The sequence below is a fragment of the Hemiscyllium ocellatum genome, chromosome 19 (genome assembly GCF_020745735.1).
Source record: "Hemiscyllium ocellatum isolate sHemOce1 chromosome 19, sHemOce1.pat.X.cur, whole genome shotgun sequence".
Taxonomy (NCBI): Eukaryota; Metazoa; Chordata; class Chondrichthyes; order Orectolobiformes; family Hemiscylliidae; genus Hemiscyllium; species Hemiscyllium ocellatum.
Window position 1 is genome coordinate 27,825,527 of NC_083419.1, and position 26,252 is coordinate 27,851,778.

The window sequence follows — 26,252 nt, forward strand, 5'->3', positions numbered from 1 at the left end:
CCTCTTGTGTCTACTTTAATCTTTTTCCAGAAAGATTGTTGAGCTTGTTGCCTCCTTGAGACGACAGGAGCTAATTATGAACACACAGGACAAGATTCCATTTTCTCTTCAACCTATATTTGTCTAGCTGGAAAACCTCAGCAAGTCTGGCAGCATTTGTGATTAAAAAAAATCAGTGTTAACATTACGGGTCCAGTGCCCCTTTTTCAGAACTCAACTATTCTGACTGACAATTCTGCCTCTGATCCAACCCACCCAGGCTAAAAGACTGACTCCTAAGCAACACCCTGACACCTGACCTGGTACATACTCCATACTCTGGATGTAGGTTTGCTCGCTGAGCTGGAAGGTTCATTTTCAGACATTTCATCACCATGCTAGGTAACATCTTCAGTGAGCCTCTGGACAAAGCACTGCTGATGATTCCTGCTTTCTATTTATATGTTTGGGTTTCTTTGGGTTGGTGATGTCATTTCCTATGGTGATATCACTTCCTGTGTTTTTTCTCCTCAGGGATTGATAAATGGGGTCTAACTCAATGTCTTTGTTGATAGAGTTCCAGTTGGATTCTAGCTGGAACTCTACCAACAAACACATTGAGTTAGACCCCATTTTTCACTCCCTGAGAAAAAAAATCAGGAAATTACATCACTATAGGAAATGACATCACCAAGCTAAAGAAACCCAAATATATAAACAGAAAGCAGGAATCATCAGCAGTGCTTCATCCGGAGGCTCACTGAAGATGTTACCTAGTATGGTGACGAAACATCTGAAAGTGAACCTCCCAGCTCAGCAAGCAAACCTACATCTAGAACCTCAACCTGAGCTACAAATCTTCTCAAAACTTGCTAACTCCATACTCTGATCTTCATACCTATTTTCACTCTTCTGTTTCAGAAACACTGATTCATGGTTTTTTAAAAATTTGATTATTTCAACATTTCCCATTCTACCCCCTTTTCTGAGATAATATAAATCCTCTGCAGCTCAATACTTAACTTACAGCAAGTTCATTTCACCTATTACTCCTGGACGTCAGTTAAGCGATGTCCTGATTTAAAGTTCTCATCTTTGTTTTCAAATTCCTCTTACTAGCTCCATAATCTCCTCCAGCCTCACAATTCTTCGTAGAACTTGATCTTGACTATTTCTCCCCATACTGATTTTAACCGGACTGTGTTTTCAATTTCCTAGGCTCTAAGCACCAGAGTTCTGTTTTTACTCCTGCATCTGTCTACCTCACTTTCTTCCTTTTGACACTCTCCTGTTTGATGGAGTGCCATATTTTGTTTTATAATGCTCCTGTGAAACATCGTGAAATGCCCATTTTATTAAAGCTACTGAAAATTTGTTGCTGAAAATACAACTAAGTCAAGCAATATGACAAGCGACAACTAATTACATGGTTCACCAACATCAATATTTGGATGCCAATGTTAATTCCAATAATGTGAAGTAAGTTTCTATTTTCATAAAATACTGTTCGGCGAATTTAGCAGTAGGAAATATTTATTGTTTTTGTGAATGGACTGTACATTTTAAAATGTTGCTCCTGTAATTGTTTAAATTGCCACCACAGTAATGCACAATTAACTGAACATCTGTCTGAAATATAAAATCAAGATTCTAATAATTATTCAAATATGTGGTATTTTGAGTATGCTTGCCAGGATACATGTTTCTGCTAATGATGAAATCTTGAAATAGAATTGGTTATTAATAAGGGAATACTCACTTAAACTGGGAGTTGAAAGGATTGCTTCTCCCAAAGAGCAGCAAATATCTGCAGTCTCTGTCCCAATGAGTTGTGGAGGCGAAACCTCTGAATCCATTTAAAGAAGAGGTAGATAAGATTTTTGAAATTTTGGGAGTTGAGGGCTTTAATAAGCTGGCATGACATTGCAGCTGAGGCCTGAGGCAGATTAACCATGACCTTTTTGAATGGTGAGGCAGACATGAGTTCCAGAATGGCCTACTCTTGCTTCTTTTTCTTATGTTCCTAATCACAATACAACTCTTACCCATGAAACTGAATACTTATGAAATCTGTTCCGTTAGTTGTAGCCCACTAGCTGCTTTGTGAAATAGATTCACTACAGTAACCTGGATAAGGGACAAAAAATACAATCTATCATCTGAAATCCAAAGTAGGATAAAGAAAGCAAACTTTGCAGTTGCATAACTATTGCCAAATTTTCTGATGTAATGTTTACATCTACAGAAAATAACCGATGATAGAATGAGCTCATTGGTGGGTCTGCTTCATTGGTCAGCAGTGATATTTGTGCTTATTGTGAGAACTATTAAATCAATTCAACTTTTGTTTATTCATTCATGGAATGTGACCATCATTGGCTGGATCAGCATTTATTGCCCATTCTAATTGCCCTTAAGAAGCTGGTAGTAAGCTGCCTTCTTAAACTGCTGGGGGACTTGTGGTTAGGGGCATCCACAATTCTAATCTAGTCAAATTCAGAAAATCCATCTACCTTTGATGCAACGTTAGGTTTAATCAAGATAGCTATATCTCCCATTACATAACGAAGCTATTATAAACTTGTCATGCTAATCAACCTGAAACCTCACAAATAGTGTTAAAAAATGTTTCCGTTGTAATGATAATGGAAGCCCATTCATTTAGGAGTAATATATTTGGTTTGACTTTTAGTATTGCTAGTGTGGAATAGATCTTGATGCTAGTTTTGTGATGGACATATCACATAGTATGTTTAAACTTTTGCATTGACGTTTCTGGTTTGAAACCTATTACAACTCTTCCATAAAATACTTTCACTTGGGACATTAAGTAATACTATAATTCATAATTCTGTCAATGATGCAACTGTGATTGGACACTGTAGTAACTATAATGAAGTCAGTCAGGCGGATGTCATAGAATATGAGTTTCCTGGCTAACAGATGTAACAGGATTGTCACAGAGGTTTCATTGACTCTGATAGCTGGCTTTGAGGAAGCCAGACCAGGGTCAAGTACATGGAAGTAAAGGGTGACTTGGTGATGGGATCCCAGCCTCTAAGAAGATATTTCAGTGAAGACAAGAGAAAAAAAAAACGATCCAGAAGAATTTTGCTGTCAACAGTCATCTTCGAATTGGAGTAGGCATTTCCGCCAATTTGCTTGACTCATTTGATCCTGCCGTCGAAGACTGGGCCCAGTTTGTGAAAAGCATGTGGGCAAATGACATCAAGACAGATAAAAAGCAGATGTGGATATACTTTTCCATTTTTTGAAGAGCTGCTATTTAAAATTAGGGATAATACAGCATTCTAAACCTGAAATATCAAACAGCTAGAAGGACAAGGGCAGAAAGTTGGTTGGAACACCACCCACCACTTGCAAGTTCCTCTCCAAACCACTCATCATCTTGATTTGGAAATATATTACCATTCCTTCAGTGTCATTTGGTCAAAATACTGGAATTCCCTTCCTAATAACATAGTCTATCTACACTGCATAGATTACAGCAGTTCAAAAAGGCATTTCATCAAGTGCAATTTGGGACATGTAATAAATGCTGTTCCAGCCAGCAACACTCACATGTTGTGAAAGCATAAATTAATAAAAAAGGTGCAGAGATTGTACTGGCAGCACCTCTTGATCTGCAACAAAGTGGATGGTGGACAGTCTTTGGGCTGTCAGGAGGTGAGTTACTTGCAGTAGGATTCCCAGCTTTGCACAACTTTGTGTAACTTGCATAACTCTGCAGTAGTGTAAAACAAGTTACAGCAACTTTGAAGTCTCTGCATCTCTCCTGTTTTTATTTCTATCATCTTAAAACTGCCAAATTAAAACATACATAAAGCAAAGTTAAAATAAGGTTAGAATAGAAGTGCTGTGAACTATTCCTTTTGAAAAAAAGTAAATATATTTATTTCATGTAAAAATGTATTACGAGTTGTAATACTAACTGAGGTACACAGAAAAAATATTAAGGTGGGAATAAGCACAAAAAAATTCCAGAAGTGTCCCTCAAAATAAACATGTTGAAATTTAAAATTAAAACATAAATTACACAAGTGGGGACATGACTATCCTTTGCAAATTGAAATAACTGCACAGAGGCTGGAATCCCGTCACCAAGTCACCCTTTATTGACTTGTGCACAGTACACTGAGTATGGCCAGTCAGCTTGGTGTCAGTGTCCTGAACTGAGGACATTCTAAACCTGATTACATTTTTCTTCTTTCTACTTTTTTTCAAATTTTATTTTTTTTTAAAGCACCCCCACACTGCTGCCTGACCACGGTAGTTCTCATATTTTCCCCAGCACCAATATTGCGTGTGTATAGGTGTGAGACACAGTGGAAGACAACCTGTTTACACATCTTTAATCAATTTCCATCACCAGTAACAAAGGAAACATCAGAGTGGCCAGTGACAAGCAGTGCACCCTTCTCGTCAAAAAGCAATGCTGCATGATGAAAAAAGGTGAAGGGACGATTCCCTGATTACATTGGTCAGCAGGGTTTTCCTGATCGGGGTTGTCAACCTGAACCAATCAAGTACCTTGTAGTCAATGAGATCCACTTGGTTCAACGACCATATCCCTTCCCCACAAGACTGGGGATATCGGCCTGGTCGTTCTCCTGTAGCTTTTCCTGTGATGTTTTCACCCCAGGTGCGGTTCCTCTGACTCAGACTCTGACACGGGTGGCAATGTACCAGACTGCAGCCTGCTTCTTGTGGCCAGAGCATCTGGGGAGAGTCATCTCCTCTGCTTCTGGCAGTAATGGTATCGAGGCTGCATACGTCTCAGACTTTGAGGTTCCCTTGACACTAGATGGAGGGGGGGAGAACCTACAGTTTCCTACAGACTTTCTGCGTGTTCTGAGGGCTCAGGGATGTTTTGCTCCTATTTGCGAGGTAACAGCTTTCAGTTGATACATATAATTTGTTCAGGACCGCTTCACCTACCTGAACTTTGTAAGTCATGGAACCTGGACTCTTGTCAACCTTGCCTTGTACCCTACATAGGGATATTTCCATGATTCCAGCACCAAACTTCATTCCCAAATTAAAATGTCTCTCCTCATTAAGAGGAGGCGCATAACCAGTATTGGTGATCTTGCAGTCGTTTCACTCCTTGATTTAATGCAGCTCCATTTGTTAGAACAGTATTTCAACGAGCCACCACACACTGCAGCACAGAGAAACTATGAAGGGCAGAAGAAAATCACTTATATAGTGTATTCAAAAAGAATGGGTACCCAATGAACACTGTCTGCCAATTTTTCAGCAACAAACCCAAACAAGCAGACAGGACATGTCCAGAAACCCTAGCCACTCTCCCTTACATCCAAGACAGCTTGGAAATTATTGCCAGACTACTCAGACCTCTTGGCATCATGGTAGCCCACAAACCCATCAACACATTAAAACAACAGCCAATGAACTTGAAAGTCACTATACAGACTAAAAACAAACTAATGTCATTTACAAAATACCTTGCAAGAACAGTAACAAACACAACATTGGACAAACAGGCAGAAAACTAGCCACTTGAATACATGAACATAACTAGCCACAAAATGACACAACCCACTCTCACTACTATCTTTACATACCACTTTGAGTGGGACAACACATCCATCCTGGGACAAGCCAACAGAGACAGGTGCGAGAATTCCTAGAAGAAAGTGTGGACTGCAGATGCTGGAAATTAGAATTGAGAGTGTGTTGCTGGAAAAGCAGAGCCTGTCAGGCAGCATCCAAGGAATAGAAGAATCGACGTTTCAGGCATAAGCCCTTCACCAGGAATGATGCTTGTGGGTTGGGGCTGAGAGATAAATGGGAGGGGAGTGGAGTTGGGGGGAAGGTAGCTGGGAAAGTGATAGATGGTTGAAAGTAAAGGAGAACTTGATGGAGGGGGGTGATCATCAGGTCTGAGGGCGGTGTCGAGTTGGAGGCTTGGGACTGAGATAATGTGGGGGGAGTGGAAATGAGGAAGCTGTTGAAATCCACATTTACCCCATGTGATTACAGAGTCCCAAGGTGGAATATGGGACATTCTTCCTCCAGGCGTTGGGTGGTAACAGTTTGGCGGTGGAGGAGGCCCAGGACCTGCATGTTCTTGACGGAGTGGGAAGGAGAGTTGAAGGAGAGTTCAGCCACAGGGTGGAAGGGTTGGTGGGTGCGGGTGTCCCAGAGATGTTAATTCCTAGAAGCATGGCACTCCAACTGGAACTCTATCAACAAACACATTGACTTGGATCCCATTTACCAATTCCTTATTTAAAAAGAACAGGAAATGACATCACCGAGCCCAAGGAAACCTAATCACATAAATAAAAAGCAGGCCATATTACTAGTGCTTCAGTGGACGCTCACTGAAGATGTTACCTAGTATGGTGATGAAAGGTCTGAAAATGAGCTTTCCTGCTCAGTGAACAAACTAATATCCTTAATCAAACGATGTTTTTCCAAATAGTCATAAATCCTACCTCTCAGGGTCATTTCCAGTACCTCTAATTACCACAGACATAGGGATTTACATTTACCAGTAGTACTCTCGTGGAGAGTGAGGACGCAAAGATTATATTAGGAGAAACATGGCAATCTCATTCCTTGCTTCTTTTCGGAACCTCAGATATATCTGGAGAATTATCTATCGCGATGTTTCCCAGAATTTCTAATTCCTTAATCTGTTCAGGCCTTAGCTTTCCTTGATTATTTTCTACATCTGTTCGTTTCTAAAGAACGGTTGGCTGGATGCAGAATACTGCGTTCAATCTCCTCACCAGTTCACGGACAGCTTTATTTGAAACTCAAATTGGTGAGACTTGAACTCGGATCTCCCGGTGCAGAGGTGGTGATATTCTGACGGCGCCACAAGGCCGCCCGCGGATCAAGTCGACTTCACCTTCACGAGCCGGGAAATGGGCGGGGAAGCAATGTGCTGGGCTGGAGCGCACTGCGCAGCCGCGGTGAACTCTGCTGGGCGAGGGTGAGAGGGAGTGGGAGGGGCCTCAGCTCCAGGGAGACACACGGCGGCGGCGGCGGAGGTCTCGCTTCGAATAGAGAGAATCTTTCCCCCCTCCCAAGGGAACAGCCGGCTGAGTGCAGCCCGTCTCCTCCCTCCCCCCGGGGTGAGATACGGCGCAGAGAGTGAGGTGGAGCCGGGGGCTGGGAGCCGTGGAACCACAACGGGCGACGCCAGCGGTAGCGCGGGAGTGAAGGCCTCAAGATGGCGAGTGCCTCCTACCACATCTCCAACCTGCTGGAGAAGATGACTTCCAGCGACAAGGACTTCAGGTAACTCCCTCCTCCTCTCTGTCTCGGGATGCAGCTCCGGCGGGCTCCATCTCTCTGAAGTTTGCGCGGGCACAGCGGAGTCTTGGAGAGCTCCTGGCACAATGAACGCCGCCTCCCATTCCATGTGCCCTGGAAGGATTCACAATGTGAAGGCCTCCTCCTTCTCCTCTGTCCCTTCCCTTCGCCCCAAGCCTTCAGAGGTTAGCGGAGGGAGCCGGCCCCGTGCTCTGCTTGAATAAGCCCCAGTGCCTTGGTAGGCAGTGCACATGTTCCCTGTTTGGAGCCTGACTGTTTTTGAATGCCAATTTGCAGTGATCCGTGTCTCCGAGAGGGTGATGAGGATAAGTGGTTACTCAGACAGTCGTCGATCTGAGCTCTTACAGGCTCCACCAACTGCGGCAAATTTAAGGTTTTGAAAGCCGCATCGAGAATTTGAAGCTCTCCCAAATCAATTGAAAGTCACCGGTACCATGACATTCAATCATCTAATTATAACAAAGCTTGTGACGAAACAGCCATGACTGTTTTTACATGTTTAAAAGCAACGTGTTTTGTATTTCCCAGCAGTTTTGCCTTCTTTCTCCTCCTGAACCTTCCCCAATCCTATTGCAGGCTGCAAGGATATTTGCGTTCTCTCGCCCAAAAGGAAAAATTATTGTGGCGTAAACTAGCACTAAATTGTTACTTCAATATTTAACTGTGCATAGTTTTGCATCTAGTCAAATCTTGTAAACTGTTGCACACAGACTTCAGGAGAGGTTGCAGTTATGAGTTGGAGTCCCTAACTTTGGTGCTAATGGTCACAAATAGTACCTGAACTTTCACTGACTGAAGTATCGAAATAGTATCAGATGATTAAGGGTTTTTTAAAAAAAGAATGTTATCCTGGATATATGACAGATTTTGGATTGTAAGCCTTGGAAATGTGGTGAGCTTTTTGCAATGGTTGGTATAGGTTTTCCCACAGTATTGCTGAATAAGAAGAAATATAATTTCAACCCAGCAGGAAGGGAGAGATGATCTGTATTAAGTGATGCATTTTTGTAGAGAAAGGGAGACAAGATAAACCACACAAAATAATTTTTAAGAGGATCAAAGGGTGACCAGAGTCTTCAGGAACACAAATTTTTAAAGGAGACATGATGAGTTGACAATGCTATTAAACTAGTCATGATCTGTGCAAAGATAAAATTATGCTCAAAGCTTATAAATCATTATTGGGACCACAGCTGGAGTGTTGTACCTAACTTTGGGCAGTATTCTTTTGGATGAATGTCAAGTGGGTGCTGAGAATCACCACAAAGGGTAAAGTTTACTTGATCTTGTTATAAAGTCATGCGGATGTACAGAACAGAAACAGACCCTTTGGTCCAATTTGTCAATGCCGACGAGATACCCCAACCTAATTTAGTCCTCTTTGCCAGCACTCGGCCCATATTCCTCAAAACCCTTCCTGTTCACATACCCATCAAGGTAGATGTCTTTTAAATGCTGTAATTATACCCTGAGGTCCTTTTTAAATTTTTCTCATCTCACCCTAAACCTGTGCTGTCTAGTTCTAGACTCCCCCACCCCAGGGAAAGGACCTTGTCTATGGCAATCCATCTGTCACAGGTACATTTATTCATAAGTTTTAGTAAGAGAGACCACCTTACAGATCTTATGGGGAGACTGCATATGTACACAGTAAGAGCACCCTCCATCATCGTGTGTGGTGTTACTAATGGATAAATGGGATAGATTCAGAACAGGACAAGTGATACAATCCAAGAAATATTGAAGAACATCAGTAATGCTGAGTTGTTTTCTAGAAGGTGGCCTAACATTTTTCCCACTGTACCATTACCAACAATCCAAAGGCCTGTTGCGAGAATTATACCTATATTGAGGTATTTCCTCCTTATCCACAGCATGAAAAATCCTGACATGCATTTTGCTCAATTGTCTACTTCCTGAGGAATTCCTGAGCCACAGTTTTACCTTTAGACCTTATAGGCAAACCTCTGAAATTGCCAGACACATCCAAGGAAAACATCAAAGGCAGTGTCAAGAATGCATTCATCAGCCTAACCAAAGTATTTCCCTCAGTAAATCATGAGGTTTGTGTTCCAAATTTTTAGGTATGAGATAAGTCCTTATGATCCTGAAAATGCTTCATTATGATGTGACTGCAACTCTCTTGAATTGAAGTCTGCAACAATTGTCTTCAAAATCTGGACTGGGGTAAGCCGCACTGTTGTAGCCCTCTTAGACATACAATCAACCTGACACAGGCTTTTCACCTCAACGATCTGGTGTCAGAACTAAATACTATTTGGGGTAAATTTCTTTGACCTCAATGTCAGAACCGAACTAACCACCCTAACAATAACATGATTTACAGTTTGTGCATCCTGCCATATTATTACCCACTCTGCACTAGATTTGCAATATACTTTACTTGGATGCAGAATTTAAGATATTTAATGTGACCTGTCCTTGTCATCAAAACAAGCTACTCAACGAAACGGTCCATGTGCCATAAATGTTGATGGGAGACTCTGGAATATGTTGAGCACTGGAACCTAGACTCTGGTGTATGTTGAGAACTGGATCCTTGACAGGCGTTGCAGTAGCAGTTGTTGCTGCAACTCTGTCCTGCAGTCAGACTAGGACTGTGTATCAGTATTATACTGTTGAAGTAACTTCATGAGCAATGTCTTTGCATCATCCAGACTGAATGGAAGGACTTTCACACAAATGCAGGTGTCTTCCTTATATGCAGCTCCAGAAATGTTTGTGTAAATCTCCTGTAAAATCAACTTTGGTGGGCCAGCTGTCTTCCACTTCACGTCTTGTTTTCTTGCTTTTCAAGTGACCAGTCTCAGAGAAGACAAATATTTGTTTTCAAAGGCATTCACATGCTCTTCTGAGAGCACAGCAGCATTGGCAATAAAGTTTGTAACCAAATGTTCAATTTGTCCATAAAGCTGTCTGTCTCATCATTAAGATGTTGTGACTCAGAATGGTGGCAAAGAAGGAAACAAATCAAAGCAAATCCTGTACTCCAGATCAGACGAAGCTCACGGGTTTATATACCCTTTGTGCCCATAGATCTGAGAGTTGGGAATTGGTCTGTTGAATTATGAAGACTTATGGCTGAAATTTGCAACACTCAGTAGATCGTGTAGAATCAGGGAACAGCTGTTCACGAAGGCAACCCAGTTATTCCCTAATGCAGTGCTATACACAAAAATTACATGATGCTGTTACTAATGGATCAGATCAGAGCTCTGCAGTCCTGTCCATTTAGCTGTAACTGTTAGGTTATTTAATTGTCAACTAATGGGACGATGTTCCATGAACATCCTCATTTTTGATGATAGAACCCAGTATTTGAGTGCAAAAGACGAGGCTGAAGCATTTTCAATTGTATTCAGCTAGAAGTGAATGGTCATTGATGCATCTCAGCCTCCTTTTTGTCTCTACTGCCAAAGAGGCTAGTCTTCAAATAATTTGATCAACTCTGTGATATGAAAGAGCAGCTAAATCTGCTGGATATAGCAGAAACTTTGGGGTCTGACAACATTCTGATTGCTGGATGTACTTGCATTATGGAGTGGAGGTACACCAAAGGTTTGTTATATTGTTTCTGGAATGAAAAGATTTAGCTAAGATGAATAAATGAGTAAATTGGGTTCATAGTCTCTGGAGTTTAGAAGAATAAGAGATCTTATTAAAACATTGAAGGTTTTGAAATGACTTGCCAGAATAAATGCAGGGATTCGTTATCCAAAACATGAAGCTACAGTTTCTGAATAAGGGGTTGATTATTTTGGGTTTCAGATCAGCAATTTCCTCACTTGGTTGTGAATTTTTGGATTGTCTGCTTATAGAATTGTGAATATTCTGTCATTGAGGTGACAAATTTAATAAATACATTCAATGAATTGTGGCAGCCAACCAAAGTGGAGTTGAGGAAGAAGATCAGTCATAATGAGTGAGAATACTTGCTTGAGGTCTCCTCCACTTTCTTCTGTCATTTTATTGTTTTCTGATCTACAAGGTAAAAGTTAGATGAGAGATGGAATGTTATTGAGTCTGAATGTATGCTGTCCTGATAAAACTAATAAGGTTCCGTTATCCAAGGCAAAGGAACATACTGGATTGGCACCCCTTAAAAACCTTAAACATTCAGTAACTTCACCACCAGCAGATAGGCATGTACCATCTACAAGCTGCATCGCAGCAATTCGGAAACCTTCTTGACGACTTCTACCTAGAAAGACTGAGGTAGTACATTTATGAAAATGCCACCACCTGCTAATTGCCCTCTAAGTCATACGCCTGATTTGGACCCATAATGCTAATTCTTTATTGTCACTGGATCTTAACTGACAACTGTCTTCCTATCAGCATTGTGGCTGCATCTACATTCTGTGGACTTTGAGTCAAGAGTGCAGGTTAGAACTATCTCAGACAGTTGGGGGTGGATAATTAATATTGGCTGTGGTAACAGCCAAATCCCTTGAACAAATAATAAATATAAAGGTCTGTGTGAATGGTTGGCATCCAAGGTAAGACACCGCTGTTAAATGGAGGGGATAGAGAAGCTAAGTGGAGATTTAAGAGGTGTTCAAAAACGTATGTGGTTTTGGTGGCGTTGATGGGGAAAATGGTTTATTTTGGGAGGAATTTGGTTACCAGAAGAGATTCCAGATAATTCTAATTGAAGGGGGAGAGAAGAAGAAATGTTTCTTGAAGGGAGTATTTGTACTGCAATACTTGGAAAATTGTTAGCAGATTAAAGAGTAACTTTCAAAAGGGAATTGGATACTTAAAAGGGAAAGAACAGTTGAGTGGGACCAACTAGATGGGTTAAAAATTAATTTGTCAAATTGCATCCTTCTCTGTGCTTGGTGTTGAGATTGGTCATGAGAATACACTGGAGGTGTTGCTCATCAAATGCACCTTTATGGACAAATTCGTTAAATTGCTCTGTATTGTCTGCACCTGCAGCAGAAGCTGGACAGGGTTCACACATGGCAAGCAAAGTTCACAGGACAAATGCCAAATAATGACCATTTCCGACAAACCTATGTATCACCTCCAGATCTCGAAAGTCTTGTGATCACTGAAAAGTTTGCTTTAAAGTGCAATGGCTGGCATGTGCTACAGAATATTTGACCTGCTCTGGTTGAGTGTCTGATTACTGGGGATCCCCAGGATTTGGTTGGTGGTAATGCCATTGAATGTCAGGATGTTAGTTAGGTTTTTTGTTGGTGATAGTCTTGCTTGGCATGTGTCTTATGAATGCTCCTTGTCATGTGTCAACCCTTTCGAGCTCTTGCTACATGTGAATTATCAAAGGACTTGCTAATCGAGCTGAACATTCGTGGTCAGCCAATGTTGCTATTTCTGGTCTTATTGTGGAAAGCATTGACTGGGGCTGAAGGTGATTGGTCTTAAGGCACCATCTGAAAGGATTTCTGCAGTGGTGTCTTGAAACAGATTATTGACCTCCAAATACAGCGATCATCCTTTGTACTTATGGATTTCCCTTGATTTCCAAAGACAGCAGTTTAACATGGCACCTAGGTGTCGCATGTCAAATGTTGCTTTGATGTCAAAGGCAGTCACTTTCTTCAGCTTTTGTTCATATTTCGAACAAGGCTATATTCAGATAAGGGAGAGAACTAGGAAATCAGTGGGAAGGAATTGGATTTCAGTTGCTAGGTCAAATGTATTTCTTTGATAATGTTAGAATCTTTGTATTTTATTTGAACTGGTACATTATCGGCATTATGCTTTGAGATACCCTGAGGTTTTATTTCTCGATTGACAACAGTAATATAACCAAATCATTATCTTTAAATAGGTTCTTGCTATTCGTGAAATAATGCAAATGGTCACCCGTTTTGTCATTGCAAAAATAAGCATGTACTGTTGAGTAATTACTAACAGTGGATTAATACAAAACTCATAACAAAATTAATTTCATTTGTATAATTTCCAGATTCATGGCAACCAATGACTTGATGACAGAATTGCAAAAAGACTCTATTAAGTTGGATGATGACAGTGAACGAAAAGTGGTTAAGATGATCTTGAAGTTACTGGAAGACAAGAATGGTGAAGTGCAGAACCTTGCTGTTAAATGGTAAAAAAAAGTCATCTGCTTGTAGAATAAATTGGTGCAGATGTAGATTTATTATAATTACTGTTTCACCTGTACTTACCAATTAAGTATGGAAACATGTCAGAATTATTTGCTCTCAGGACTTAACGTACTGCAACTTTATTTTTTTATATATTGTTATCATCTCCCTCACTTGAGAGCATTGGCTTTTGGGTTATGATTCTGGTTGTCGTTGTCATTCAGTACCAAGTATGTTTGCACAGGCCATATTTTATGCAAGACTTTTCGAGAGGAGCCTTTTATGTTCTGATTGGCAAGGAGGGATTGTATTCTGAATGTAAAGTGAGATCATGGCCTACCCCAGATGTTTCCTTACACTAATTGGTAATTCTGACCCCTGACATTCCTTCTGAAGAAGGCAGGTTCTTTAGCTTTACTTGTAAAGCTTCTGAACTTTTGAAATAGGTGCTGCAAAATACCAGATGATGATGAATAATTGTTGGAAATGGGCAACTTGTATCTTTGAAACAATACAGGTTTTTGCCTGGAAAATGTAGGAGGTGGAGCAATATAATCGTTAAATAATTTTGAGGGTCATAACACAAAGCTCATTACTTCATGGAAAGCATCAAAATCAAACTACTTAGCATACCTGTCAAATTCATTTTCTTTCTAAAACACCAGTTGTTTATTTTAATAAAGCTAGTGTTTCATTATTTTTGCTGTATTTTCCATTGTTTCTATTCGCAAATTATTTTCTTTCCTTTACACCGTAACCTGTCCAATGTGCACTTGACAGCAGATACATGTTATCGCTAACAGGGCACTTGTCCAAGCTGTTGTACCTCTGGCATAGTAAGATTCTCCAATTTACCTGAACCATCAACATATAACTCTACTCATTAAAACTCTAAACCTCATTATAATTACCCTTTTATACCCATGCATACAGTCGGGATGAAAACACATGGGTGAAGGGGAATACTGGGAAAGCAGTTTAGTGGTTCCTGTTCACAAGGTTTGCTGAGATAATTCTTGTGCTGATCAGAATTCAGCTTCTTGATCTTGTTTGCAGGAGGTTCGGGTTTCACACTTACAAAGGCCTCTGACTTAATTAAAAGTCACAGATGTATGGCAACTACTGAGGGGAGAAAAATCTTGATTCCTTCAAATTTACATTTCTTTTACTGCAGAAAAAATTGATACAGCTTCTCAGTAACTTGTTCACTGCCCTAAGGCGTTCAGCTACCTGGGAGCCAGCTACACAATCATTGACAGACAGAAGGCTTTTGGTTTATGGACTAGTGACCAGTTATCGATGACAGTCGATAACTACTGGCTGAATCTCCATGTATGCACCACTTGTGGCTCCAGCTCATCTGCACATTTTCCCCCACCTCATGAGTAGTAACCTAAACAATACAATAATTGTCGTGTTACTTGTTTTCAAAAGGTGTAGTAATCCCTCATTTAATGCTTGGTTTTTAAAAGTTCCATTTCTCATTTCAGTCCACTATCTCAACCAAAGGCCCAAAAAAAAAGTATTTACAAAACAAAAGCAATACTCCCATTGCATCTGCCTTTGCTAAGACCCTAAGTTTGGATTTTCCCTCCCTAAATACCTCTGTTTCTGCCGCCACCCCACAACCTTCTAAGACACTGCTTAAGCCAATCTCCGACTAACATTTTTATATCGACCCTAATGTGTCTGTATGTGGCTGAGCATCAAACTTTGTTTCAGTGTTCTGGTGAATGTTCTGTCACTTTTAAGAGTACTTTATAAATAAGTTTTATTATTACATAAAAGTATGGCTCCTTAAATCTATGCCCTCTGATCGATGATCTAGGTTAAAATAATTGGAAGAACCACCAGAGGAGATGAGGAAATGTTTTTATTTGACACAATAAATTATTTTGATCTGGACTGCATTGACTGAGAGTGAGTAGAAGCAGATTCAGTAGTAATACACAGAAGAGGTTTGGGTAAATATGTGAAGGGGAGAAAAATTCAGTGATAAGGAGATAGAGTATGGAATTGTGATTAATTTGCCAGTATTGCCACAGAGCTGATAGAACATTTGTTTCAATTGTCATGGCCACTCAAATGCTGAAATGTTAGTATGTTAAATAGTTTCAGATTTATTGTGGGCATGTGTTTGTGCAATTATTGCATTGTGTGCCAGAGTTTCCAGACTACAAGTATGCATTTAAGCTGATGTCAGAACTAGGAGCTAGCAACTAGTGCATATTACAAACTGTTTCTAACGATAGAAACAGACCACTTTCTGTAGAGAAAGTTACTTGGCTGCTGACTGCAATATCAAAGTCATTTAATTCAAGCTTTTTGTACATTTTATGTCGAACAGAATAACTGATTAGTGCATACACGTATGCTGAAATATTATAAACTTAATTAAAATTCTATTTCTTGAAATGGGAACATATGAAATACGAATGTAAAATGTATTGATGCAAGGTTGGTCAATTACTATTACTTCAGTACACTATTTCAATCCAGTTATATTACATTACAAGGCATAATATTGTTTGGAGATTTTAACAGTGATGTCACAGCTTACAAAGGGAGATTCTTTTCAATTTTGTGATTTCTGAAGATTTCTGTTTTGAGGCCATGCACCCCATCAGAAGAGCAGGACATCATTGACAGCAACTTCTACATTTTTGTTTGCAATTCCTTGTTCGTGCCAGAAGTTGCTGTCAGTTTCCCAGAGTGGGGATCTCCAGTACTGAGTTTATAGCTGGAATAACAGCCACAGAATTTGGGCCACCATTTTTGATATCCAACTCTGTTGTTTTATTGCAAAATTTGTTGACATACATAAAGATGAGTAAGATCTCTGTGAATGTCTAAGTGACTGCTTAGGAGTCTTAATAAAGCGACTTAACTATGTATATACGTTGTAAGCGTTATAGTAATATCAGTTGGCCTGAATAATGGTGAGTCATTTTTAATGTGCATATTGAGTTTAATTACATTATGTATAGTATTATGCTTTGACTCAGCACAACAAAACATTCACCTGTGCTTATTTAAATATAGTGCTTCACATTTGTGAGCAAGCATAGAAATATAATTTATTTACTGATCTACGTCTAACGCGCTGTTAAAAAATGATTGCACAATATGGCTCTACAGTACATTTTGTGTTGCATGTAATGATGAGCCAACTTGCCATCGGCAATCGTATACATGTGCATGTAAATATACTTGTATTTTAAAAAAAACTTTTCACTTTTAGCCATAGTATTTTACAATACAGAATAAAGCCAAATGACCTGTTAAGGATATACTGGAAGCTGCACAGATTTTATAGTGATAGCTTGTGTATGCTTGGAGGAACTTATGGCAGGAACTTGTGTTTGATTTAGTGTTTGACAAACCTTTATAGTCATTACTATAGGTACAATTGCTTTAGAAGTAAAATTATCAGTTTGGTCAATCAGTTCAAGTTCACCAATAGCAATAATCACAGACATCATCATAAGGAAATAGTAAACAGGTTGTGGAAAGTGCAATGTCTCTCTAATAGATGTGTTATGAAAGTGTGTATGCAGCAGATTCAAATAATTTATCAGGAATTTAGTTTTGAATGTCTCATGATAACTCTGTTTAAGCATGCCTTTCATACTTATCCTTCAGCCTTGGTCCATTGGTCAGTAAAGTGAAGGAATATCAGGTGGAAACAATTGTGGATACATTGTGTACCAATATGCTGTCAGATAAGGAGCAACTGAGGGATATTTCCAGTATTGGACTAAAGACCGTCATTGGAGAGTTACCTCCAGCTTCTAGTGGTAAGATTATATTTTGAAGGGAGGGGGAGGTGGGAGAAATTGTCATTATAAGGACACTGGAAAGTATACTCTGACAAGATATTCAAGAAAGAAAAATAGAGTTTTTTAAAAAAGGGTGCCTGGAATATAAACAAAGTTTTAAAAATATGTTTTTTAAAAAGTAATTTATGGAGAGAGCCTGGCAAATTAACAGTAGGAAGTAATTTTTGAACATATATTGTGCATCTCTCTTCAGTGTAACAATATAAATAATATCCCAGAAATTATGAAATCAGATGGAAGGAAGGAATGTAGGAAATGGTACTGAAAACTTAATAGAATTAAAAGTTGTGTTCCTCTGGTCTTGATGGACTTCCATTCTAAAGTTTAAGAATAAATGATGTGAGGAGTTGTGATGGCTTTAATTCTCTAAAATCACGTAGATTCTGGAAATGTCCCATCACATTTGAAAGTAGCAGATGTAAGTCCAATATTCAAAAAAGGATAAAGCAGGAAACTACATGTAGTTTACCATCTGTTTATCTGGAAAATGTTGGAATCTATTATTAAGGAGGTTAAAACACTGCACGGAGAAAATATCAGTTCATTATGCAAAGTTAACATGATTTTGAGCAAGTGAAATTGTGTTTGGCTCATTCTTTAGAATTTTTGAAGGAAGCAATGTTCTACTTTCCTTAAAAATAAACCTGTGAATGTGATGTTCTTAGATTTCCAGATGTCATTTGACAACAAAGGTTGAAAACTGAAAGAACTGTGGATGCTATAAATCAGAAATTAAAGCAGAAATTGCTTGAAAAGCTCTGAGGAAGGGTCACCGGACTCGAAATGTTAACTCTGATTTCTCTTCACTGATGCTGCTTGACCTGCAGAGTTTTTTCAGCAACTTCTGTTTTGTTTCTGGCAATGAAAGTTATTGCACAACAGAGGAGTTCATGATATAGGGGACTTGCATATTAGTATGGACAGAAGGTTTGCTAGTTAGTGGAAAATGGTAGGTATATTGGAATGAGAAGAAATAAAACAAAGAACTGCAAATGCTGGAGATCAGAAGCTGGAAAACCGCTGCAGATCCGGCAGGATCTATGGAGAGAAAACAAAGTTAATATTTTGGGTCCAGTGACCCTTTCACAGGATGAGAAGACGTTGTCTTAGGGGTAAAGTCTGGATACATTGTATCTATATTTTCCAGTGCTTAGAAGAACGAGAGTTGATCTTATTGAAACATTTAAAATTCTGAGAGGCTTTACAAGCTGGATGTTGTAAGAGAGACTAGAAATAGGGAGCACAGTTCAAAAATAAGGATTTTCCTATTTAAATTGGTGAGTGTCATGTATAGTTCTCTTCCCCAGAGAGCAGTAGAGGCAGAGTGGCTGAATATTTTTTGAAGGCAGAGCTATAAAAAGGAGCCAAGAAAATACATTGGGGTCAGAATCCGCTTCAGGTGTCAGACTGCTTTCTCCAGGTCCTAACTTGTATGTTTGCTCATATGAAAGTGTACATAACAAATTTGTGACCCTCCACTTTAATTATTTGTCAGTGAATGATCATATTAGCATTTAAATTAGCAATCTCTCAATAGGATCTGTGTTAGTTGCTGAGTGAAAAGATTAACACATTTTTCTGTCAATTAGCAGAAATCCAACAGCAAAATAATTAAGTAACCATTGTTTAATAATCTTAGAATTATGGATGGCAGTTCTTGATAGTTGAATTTGGGCATGTTTTGTGAATAAATTTAATTGACATTGTAAATATGTGAGAACGGTTGATGATTTATGTTACAATAATTTAACATTAACTGGATTATAAATTTGCAGTTAAGATCTGTTTCTGAGATTGAAATAAATTGCTTCATTTAATTTCTGACTGGGTTCTTTAGATTGCTGACTAATTCACAACAGTAAAATATTAGTCTGAATATTTTAACATCTTTGCTTGTAGAGTTATGACACACAAGGTGAGGAAAAATCTTTCACCCAAAGGGTGCTAGGAATCTGGAACCCACTGCCTTAAAGAGGATAGAGGCAGAAGTCTTCATTACCCATTCTAGAAGTATTTAGATGTGTACTTGTAATGCCAAAAAACAGACAAGGCTGGGAAATGGGATTCAAATAGTTCCTGGTTTTGCTGTGAATTTGATGGACCGAAGAGACTTTTCTGTTTTGTAGATCTCTGACTCTTAAGACCGTTTGGCTTGTCAAATCCATTCTTGCTGTCTATTGAATAATCCAATCTGTTCCATCCTTGTGTCCTTGCAAATTTACATATTGATTGGACATCAAATTTTCTTTAGAAGTCATTGATCACCTCTGTTTCCACCGCCCTTGGAAGCAGCATTTCAAGTCATTGTGGACAGAAGTTAGTTCTGAGTGAAAAAAGATCTTAGATAATTAGAAACCTATCACAGGAAATGTATATAATAAAAGATAATTAGATGAAAGCGTGTGACTGAGAGGTGGGCTTAAAAAACTTTTAAAATTACGACCAGTACTTGATTCACTTTCCATCATGTCGTCCTTATTCAGTTTTTGTTAAAAAATTTTTACATTTAATTGTAGCTATCTTAAAGATACTTTGTTGACCAATGAACTAACTCACCCATTTTTCTCATTTTTGCAAGTTCCAGGTCATCTCTGGCTAAAAAGCAATTTTAAAGCTATAATGTGCCATTTAATTTGAAAAGATAGAAGGGTGATGTGACAGTGAAAAACTATTTTTGCATTCAACTGTGTTATGGAACCATATGGCATGGAAACAGACCCTTTGGTCTAACCAGCCTATGCCAAATATGATCCTCAAACTAAACTAGTCCCACCTGTCTGCTCTTGGGCCATATCCCTCCAAATCTATCCAAATGTCTTTTAAATGTTGTAATTGTACCCGCATCCACCAATTTCTTAGGAAATTTATTCCACATGTGAACCACTGTCTTTAAAAAGTTTGCCTCTCATGCTTTTTTTATTTCTCTTTCCTCTCACCTTAAGAATGTCACCCCAATCTTGAAATCCCCCATTCTAGGGAAAAAGACAACTAACGTTAACTCTTTACCCCTCATTGTTTTATAAACTTCTATCTGATTGCCTCTTAACCTCCTATGCTCCATTGAAAAAGGTCCCAGTCTATCCATCTTTTTTAAAAATAACTCAAACCTTCCATACCTGGCAACATCCTGGTAAATCTCTTCTGAACCCTCTTCAGCTTATTAATATCCTTTCTGTAACTGGGCGACCAGAACTGGACACAGTCTTTCAGAAGAGGCCTCACCAATGTCCTGTGCAGCTTCAACATAACTTCCCAACTCCTATACTCAAAGGACTCAGCAATGAAGGCAAGCTTGCCAAGCACTTTTTTTTAACCAACCTATCTATATGTGACAAAAATGTACCTGCACCCCGAGATTCCTTTGTTCTATAACACTACCCAAATATCTTTCAATGACTGGGTGTATTTTAAAACACATTCTTGTTATTTATCCGAGATCTGTTCAAATTTGTATTGTTTCCTAGGATCTGCTTTAGCAGCTAACGTTTGCAAAAAGATCACAGGCCGTCTCACTAGTGCCATTGCGAAACAGGAGGATGTCTCTGTTCAATTGGAAGCACTAGACATCATGGCAGACATGCTAAGCAGGTAATCGAGTTTTTGTTGGAGGCCAAAGGAGCAATATTCACCCAGCACGTACTCTAGCAATAAACAGGGGAAATAGACTGAGCTTAACCCTAATTATGTCAATGAGATTAAGGCAAACGCACAGTCATGAGAATTGTGCTGAAGTTCACAACAGTACTTATGAGGCTTTTGTCTGAATTACACATTTAATGTTCTGCCTTACAAATCTCTATACAGTAAATCCTCTCGGCAAAATCACTAATTGAGAATTTGTCTATTCGTGGCAAAAAAAAAATCAACATTGGACAAAAATCGCCACCATATTTTTAATCATTTTAACCTATTTTAATGAGCTTTGTACTCATGAATTTTATCTTTCATGGGGCTTCTCAGAAACAGAACCCTTGTGAATATGTCAGTTTAATTAGTCCAGTGTAACATGACTTGTGAAATTGCCATGGGGCAGAGAAAGAAAATGTGCAGAAAAGAAAGTGGATGGTGTTGTTAGGGACTCAGCACAAACATCAACTTTTACTAAGCTTTGCAGAAACCTAAGCAATTTAATGTGTAGATCAGTAACCTTAAATGAGCTTGTGATTAACATCAAGATTGATAAGTAGTGAGAAAATAATGAAATGTAGCACGGAGGCTTAATTTGATGAAAGGGAGAATTTGTAAAATGAAACAATCTGAAAGGATTAAAATATAATTTATAGCAAGAAAACTGTACAGGCGAAGCTGGTAACCTTTTGCTGTTTCCTTTCTGTGTTTTCCCAACGCTTCTAACTTGTACTCACAACAGAAGTGCAGTTTATTGAAGAGATCCTGTGTGACCTAATACTGTGGCTTTACTTTTAGCAAGGATTCTGACTCTGAGGTGTCCAGTCACATTCAATCCAACAGCTGGTAGCTTTGCATGAATGCTTCTTGAACCAAACACACACATGTTCGAACTTGCTGTTCTTTGAAGATCACAATTGCTATTGTGATGACATATCAGTAGGTTAAAACTAACCTATGTCCTGACAGTTCATGCATGTTAAGTACTGTTAATGTAATAACTGCTCCTTAACTATGGTATATAACACCCAAACCTCCTCTATGATATAAACCACCACATCCTGTCGTTCCAATCAGTGGTAGGGAGAAATAGTGACATAGTGATGGTGTCACTGAACTAGAAATCCAGATGACAGGTTAATATTGAAGGGGTGTGTGTTAAAATCCCACAATGGTCGTGAAATTTAAATTCCATTCATAATTTGAAATGTACAGCTAGTCTTAGTAATGTTGACAGTGATAAACCATCATTGCTGTAAAAAGCCCATCTGGTTCACTAATGTCCTTGGGTGAAGCAGATTTGTGGACTTTACCTGATATAACTGACACTTTTGGCTGACTTCTGAAATGGCCTAACAAGCCATGTTCAGGGGCAATTGGAGTCACGTACCAATGCTCACATCCCATTAAATAATCAGACCATTATTTTTGTAAGGTATAGAGTTAATAAAAATAGTGTATTCAAAATAAGAGCCATGGGGTTTTTATAGCATAAAAACAGTGCTAGTCATCCAGTATCTATTCTAATCTAATTTTCCAGCATGTGACCTGTATCCTTGAATGCTCATGTGTTTCAAGTGGTCATCTAAATACTACTAAAATGTCTTTAGGGTTCCTTCCTCTACCATACTTTGAGATGGAATTCCAGATGGCCGCCACCCTTTTGGATTAAAAAAATGTCTTCAAATGCTCTCGAAGTCTCCTGCTTTTTACCTAAAAACTGTGCCCTGAATGGTGACATCACATCTATTCTACAGTGTGGCAACCAGAAATATGCACAACTCCTAACTGTGGCCTAAAATAATAAGACTAACATCATCCCATGCATTCTTCCTTGGAGCATATATTTTGCCTTTTAAGACTTTGAGATGTAAGTCTTAGAGTACTACACATGACACAGTAATTGTAAATATTTCTGTTGACTTCACAAGTAAATCAAATTTGGAAATGTTGGTTGTCTGTCTGGAGCATATGTATAGAAGAATAAAACAAACTACTGTAGAGGTTTTGAAATAAAATCAGAAAATTTTGAAGTAACATGGTGGCTCTGGCAACAGAAGTTGCTAAGAGTGTTTGGACTTCAAACATCAACTCTATTTGTTTATCCACAGATGCTGCCAGACCTGCTCAGTTTTTCTAGTGTTTTCTGTTTTTAAATGCATGGAAAACTTAAGCAAAAAGCAGTTGGTTGACAGTGTTGATTTTTAAAAAGGCCAACAATAAAGTGGAATGCAATATCTATGGAGTGTTGAACATACATGCGTACTTTATCCTCTATATGCATTAATGTTTGCATCTTGTATAGTTTGATTGTTCTAATGTTGACTAATTGATTTAAACATTGTAGCTTGGTCCATTTTTGAAACTTTCATTTTAACTTCACTTATTCCAAGATTGTTCCCTTTGTGGTGCAGGACAAAAAGGACAGTTACTATTATAATATGTTGTCCAGTATTTACAAAGTATTGTCAGACCTGCTGCATTCTAGAATTAAAAGCTAACTTAAATTCTGTTTAAACAAAGATAGTCATTTTAAGTTCGAACTATAATTGGAATTTTGCGTTTTATTTTTCTAGGCAAGGAGGTCTGCTGGTTAATTTCCATCCATCAATTTTAAACTGCCTTCTTCCTCAGCTTACCAGTCCCCGACTTGCTGTTCGAAAGAGAACTATTATTGCTCTTGGTCACCTTGTTATGAGTTGTGGAAACTTGGTCTTTGTTGATCTAATTGAGCATTTGTTGACCGAGCTTGCCAAAAATGAATCCATGTCTACAACCAGGACTTATATTCAGTGTATTGCTGCTATTAGCAGGCAGGCAGGGCACCGAATAGGTAACGTAAATTTGCATTTGGAGTCCCTTTTAAAATGTTTTTGCTAATTTTTTTAAACGCTTTTAAGCAATTATTTGAGAGAATTTTTGAATTCTTATTGATTTATTCTCTAGGTGAATACCTCGAGAAAATCATTCCATTAGTCGTTAAGTTCTGCAGCGTGGAGGATGATGAACTGAGAGAATATTGCATTCAAGCCTTTGAGTCATTCGTAAGAAGGTAAGATGCAATGTCGGTTTCATTTTAACTTAAAAAGAAGTTGCAGTGAAAAGGTCATTGATTCAATAAACCTTTGCCCAAGTACAAAATGTGTGCTACTAAATAATCCTTAATTCCACAAATGGATTTTTGTTTGACTTGTTTTGTCTATCTGTGAGCAGGAAATACATCACCGTTTGTATCCTTGACTTAGCTGAACCGGTATTTTCTGAACACTTCGGTGTTGGAGCTAGATTTTATTACTTTGCAAGCTTAAGTGGAATATTTATTCAATGACTTTGTTTTGTAGGTGCCCAAAGGAAGTTTTTCTTCATGTCGCAACCATTATTAACCTGTGCCTGAGGTATTTAACGTATGATCCCAATTACAATTATGATGATGATGAAGATGATGCTGCGATGGAATCTGAAGGTGGAGATGATGATGATCAAGGTACAGAACCTGGAATTAATACACTCTTATATTACATAAAGTCGCTAATGATATGTAAACAAATATATATCAACTTGCATTATTTGGAGAGTATACTTTTATTCTTGTAGAAGAGTTACTAAAGTTAGTTAACAGCTATAAATATATCATTCTGGAAAAGGTACTTAGAATCATAGAATCCCTATAGTTTAGAAACAGGTCATTTGGCCTATTGAGTCCACACTGACCCACTGATGCGCATCCCACCCAGACCCACACCCCCTAACCTATCCCTGTAACTCTGCATTTGCTATGGCTTATCTACCTAACCTGCACATCCCTGAACACTGGCAATTTAGCATGGCCAATCCACCTAACCTGCACATCTTTGAACTGTGAGAGGAAACCGAAGGAGCCAGAGGAAACCCATGCAGACAGTCCCCTGGGGATGGAATTGAACCTGGATCTCTGGCGCTGTTGAGCAGTCGTGCTAACTATTGAGCCATCATGTTGCCCTTCTTGATGGTGTTGATATTTACCCCATCCTTCGATAACTCAACAATATTAGTGATATTACATATGAAACAATGAGAGTTACTGGGTTATTTTAATACTAGAGTCATCACAGTTGGGGCCTTGTCTCATATGAACTTCATTTGTGTACTGTTTTCCAGCATAGTAAGTCCTAAGTGAATTTCTTTTTATTTAGTTGTTTAATCTATATATCACTTTTGTTTGAAAGGCACTCAGTTTTTAATACTGTTTACTTGACTAGGGAGTGATGACGAGTACAGTGATGATGATGATGTGAGCTGGAAGGTACGACGTGCTGCTGCCAAGTGTTTAGATGGTGTTGTCAGCACTCGCCATGAAATGCTACCAGAATTCTATAAAACAGTATCGCCTGCGCTGATTGCCAGATTCAAGGAGCGTGAAGAAAATGTTAAAGCTGATGTTTTCCACGCATATCTCTCGCTGCTCAAACAGACCAGGCCTGCTCAGAGCTGGCACCTTGACCCAGATGCAATGGAACAAGAAGAGACCCCTTTAGTTATGCTGCAGAATCAAGTACGTTTAACAGTGGCTTATGCTATTACAGCTGTTACCGTTTTATGACTCTATTACAAATTCTCTTGCCAACCTGTATTGTGCTTGGTACATTGCCTTTTCCCACCTATTGTTCTGTCATCAAAATTCTGCAATAATTTTAATTTATACATTTTTCCACTTGGATGTCTAGTTTGTTCCATTTGTGAGCTCCTTTAACGTTAACTCATTCTTTTACTTTTAGTTTGTTTTTATGTAAAATTAGATGAAGACCATGAGCAGCAATTAGGTTTGTTGACAGTTTTGTACACTGTGTGGTCAGTGTGTATTGAGTGCAAAAAGTATGTTTTTCTCATTTGGATGAAGAATATGCTCTCTTGTTTGGAAAAAAAACTGATGGATTGTATTTAATTCTTTAGAAGTTTTATGTTGTTTTAAAACTGATTGTTGTGGGGGGGGCGGTGAGATTAGAATTCTGGTCCTTAAATAATTTTTCTCTGCATTTGAGCTCAGTTTGAAAGACCAGAGCGCTTTTTCCTTCTAAAAGATGATTATACAGTGGAGGTTGATTAATAATTTGTGGTTTATTATATAATACTTGGATCCAAAAAGTGAACTTTTATTATAACTAAATAGCATTAATAAGTTGATCTCTATTTTTCTACTATTTTAATTAGCAAGATGAAGGTTTAAAGTGATATTTACCTCTTCGGGAGCAGTGAGACCTCATTCTCCTGAGTGAATATGTGGTTCATTTGAAATGCTACGATGTTGAAGCTGGGTATTTGATTGAACATTTTATCTTTTCTGTTACTGCTTTCAGATTTTTTTTTCTCAGTCACTTATATGGTATTCAAGTCTCTA

The 26,252-nt window shown here is 38.7% G+C and overlaps 1 protein-coding gene across 2 annotated transcripts in view; it reads left to right on the forward strand.

Moving 5' to 3' along the window:
- The first annotated feature begins 6,985 nt into the window (after window positions 1-6,985).
- cand1 (cullin-associated and neddylation-dissociated 1) overlaps window positions 6,986-26,252 on the forward strand; it is a 31,313-nt gene continuing 12,046 nt past the window's right edge. The window contains exons 1-8 of one of the 2 annotated variants that reach the window (XM_060839776.1): window positions 6,986-7,275; window positions 13,271-13,414; window positions 17,055-17,209; window positions 20,716-20,839; window positions 23,455-23,711; window positions 23,825-23,930; window positions 24,220-24,362; window positions 25,117-25,409. In XM_060839776.1, the coding sequence (XP_060695759.1) occupies window positions 7,208-7,275; window positions 13,271-13,414; window positions 17,055-17,209; window positions 20,716-20,839; window positions 23,455-23,711; window positions 23,825-23,930; window positions 24,220-24,362; window positions 25,117-25,409 (1,290 nt within the window). In that variant the 5' untranslated portion in view covers window positions 6,986-7,207. Of the gene's footprint in view, window positions 7,276-13,270; window positions 13,415-17,054; window positions 17,210-20,715; window positions 20,840-23,454; window positions 23,712-23,824; window positions 23,931-24,219; window positions 24,363-25,116; window positions 25,410-26,252 lie in introns of those variants that run through there. The other variant, XM_060839777.1, reaches the window with a different exon arrangement.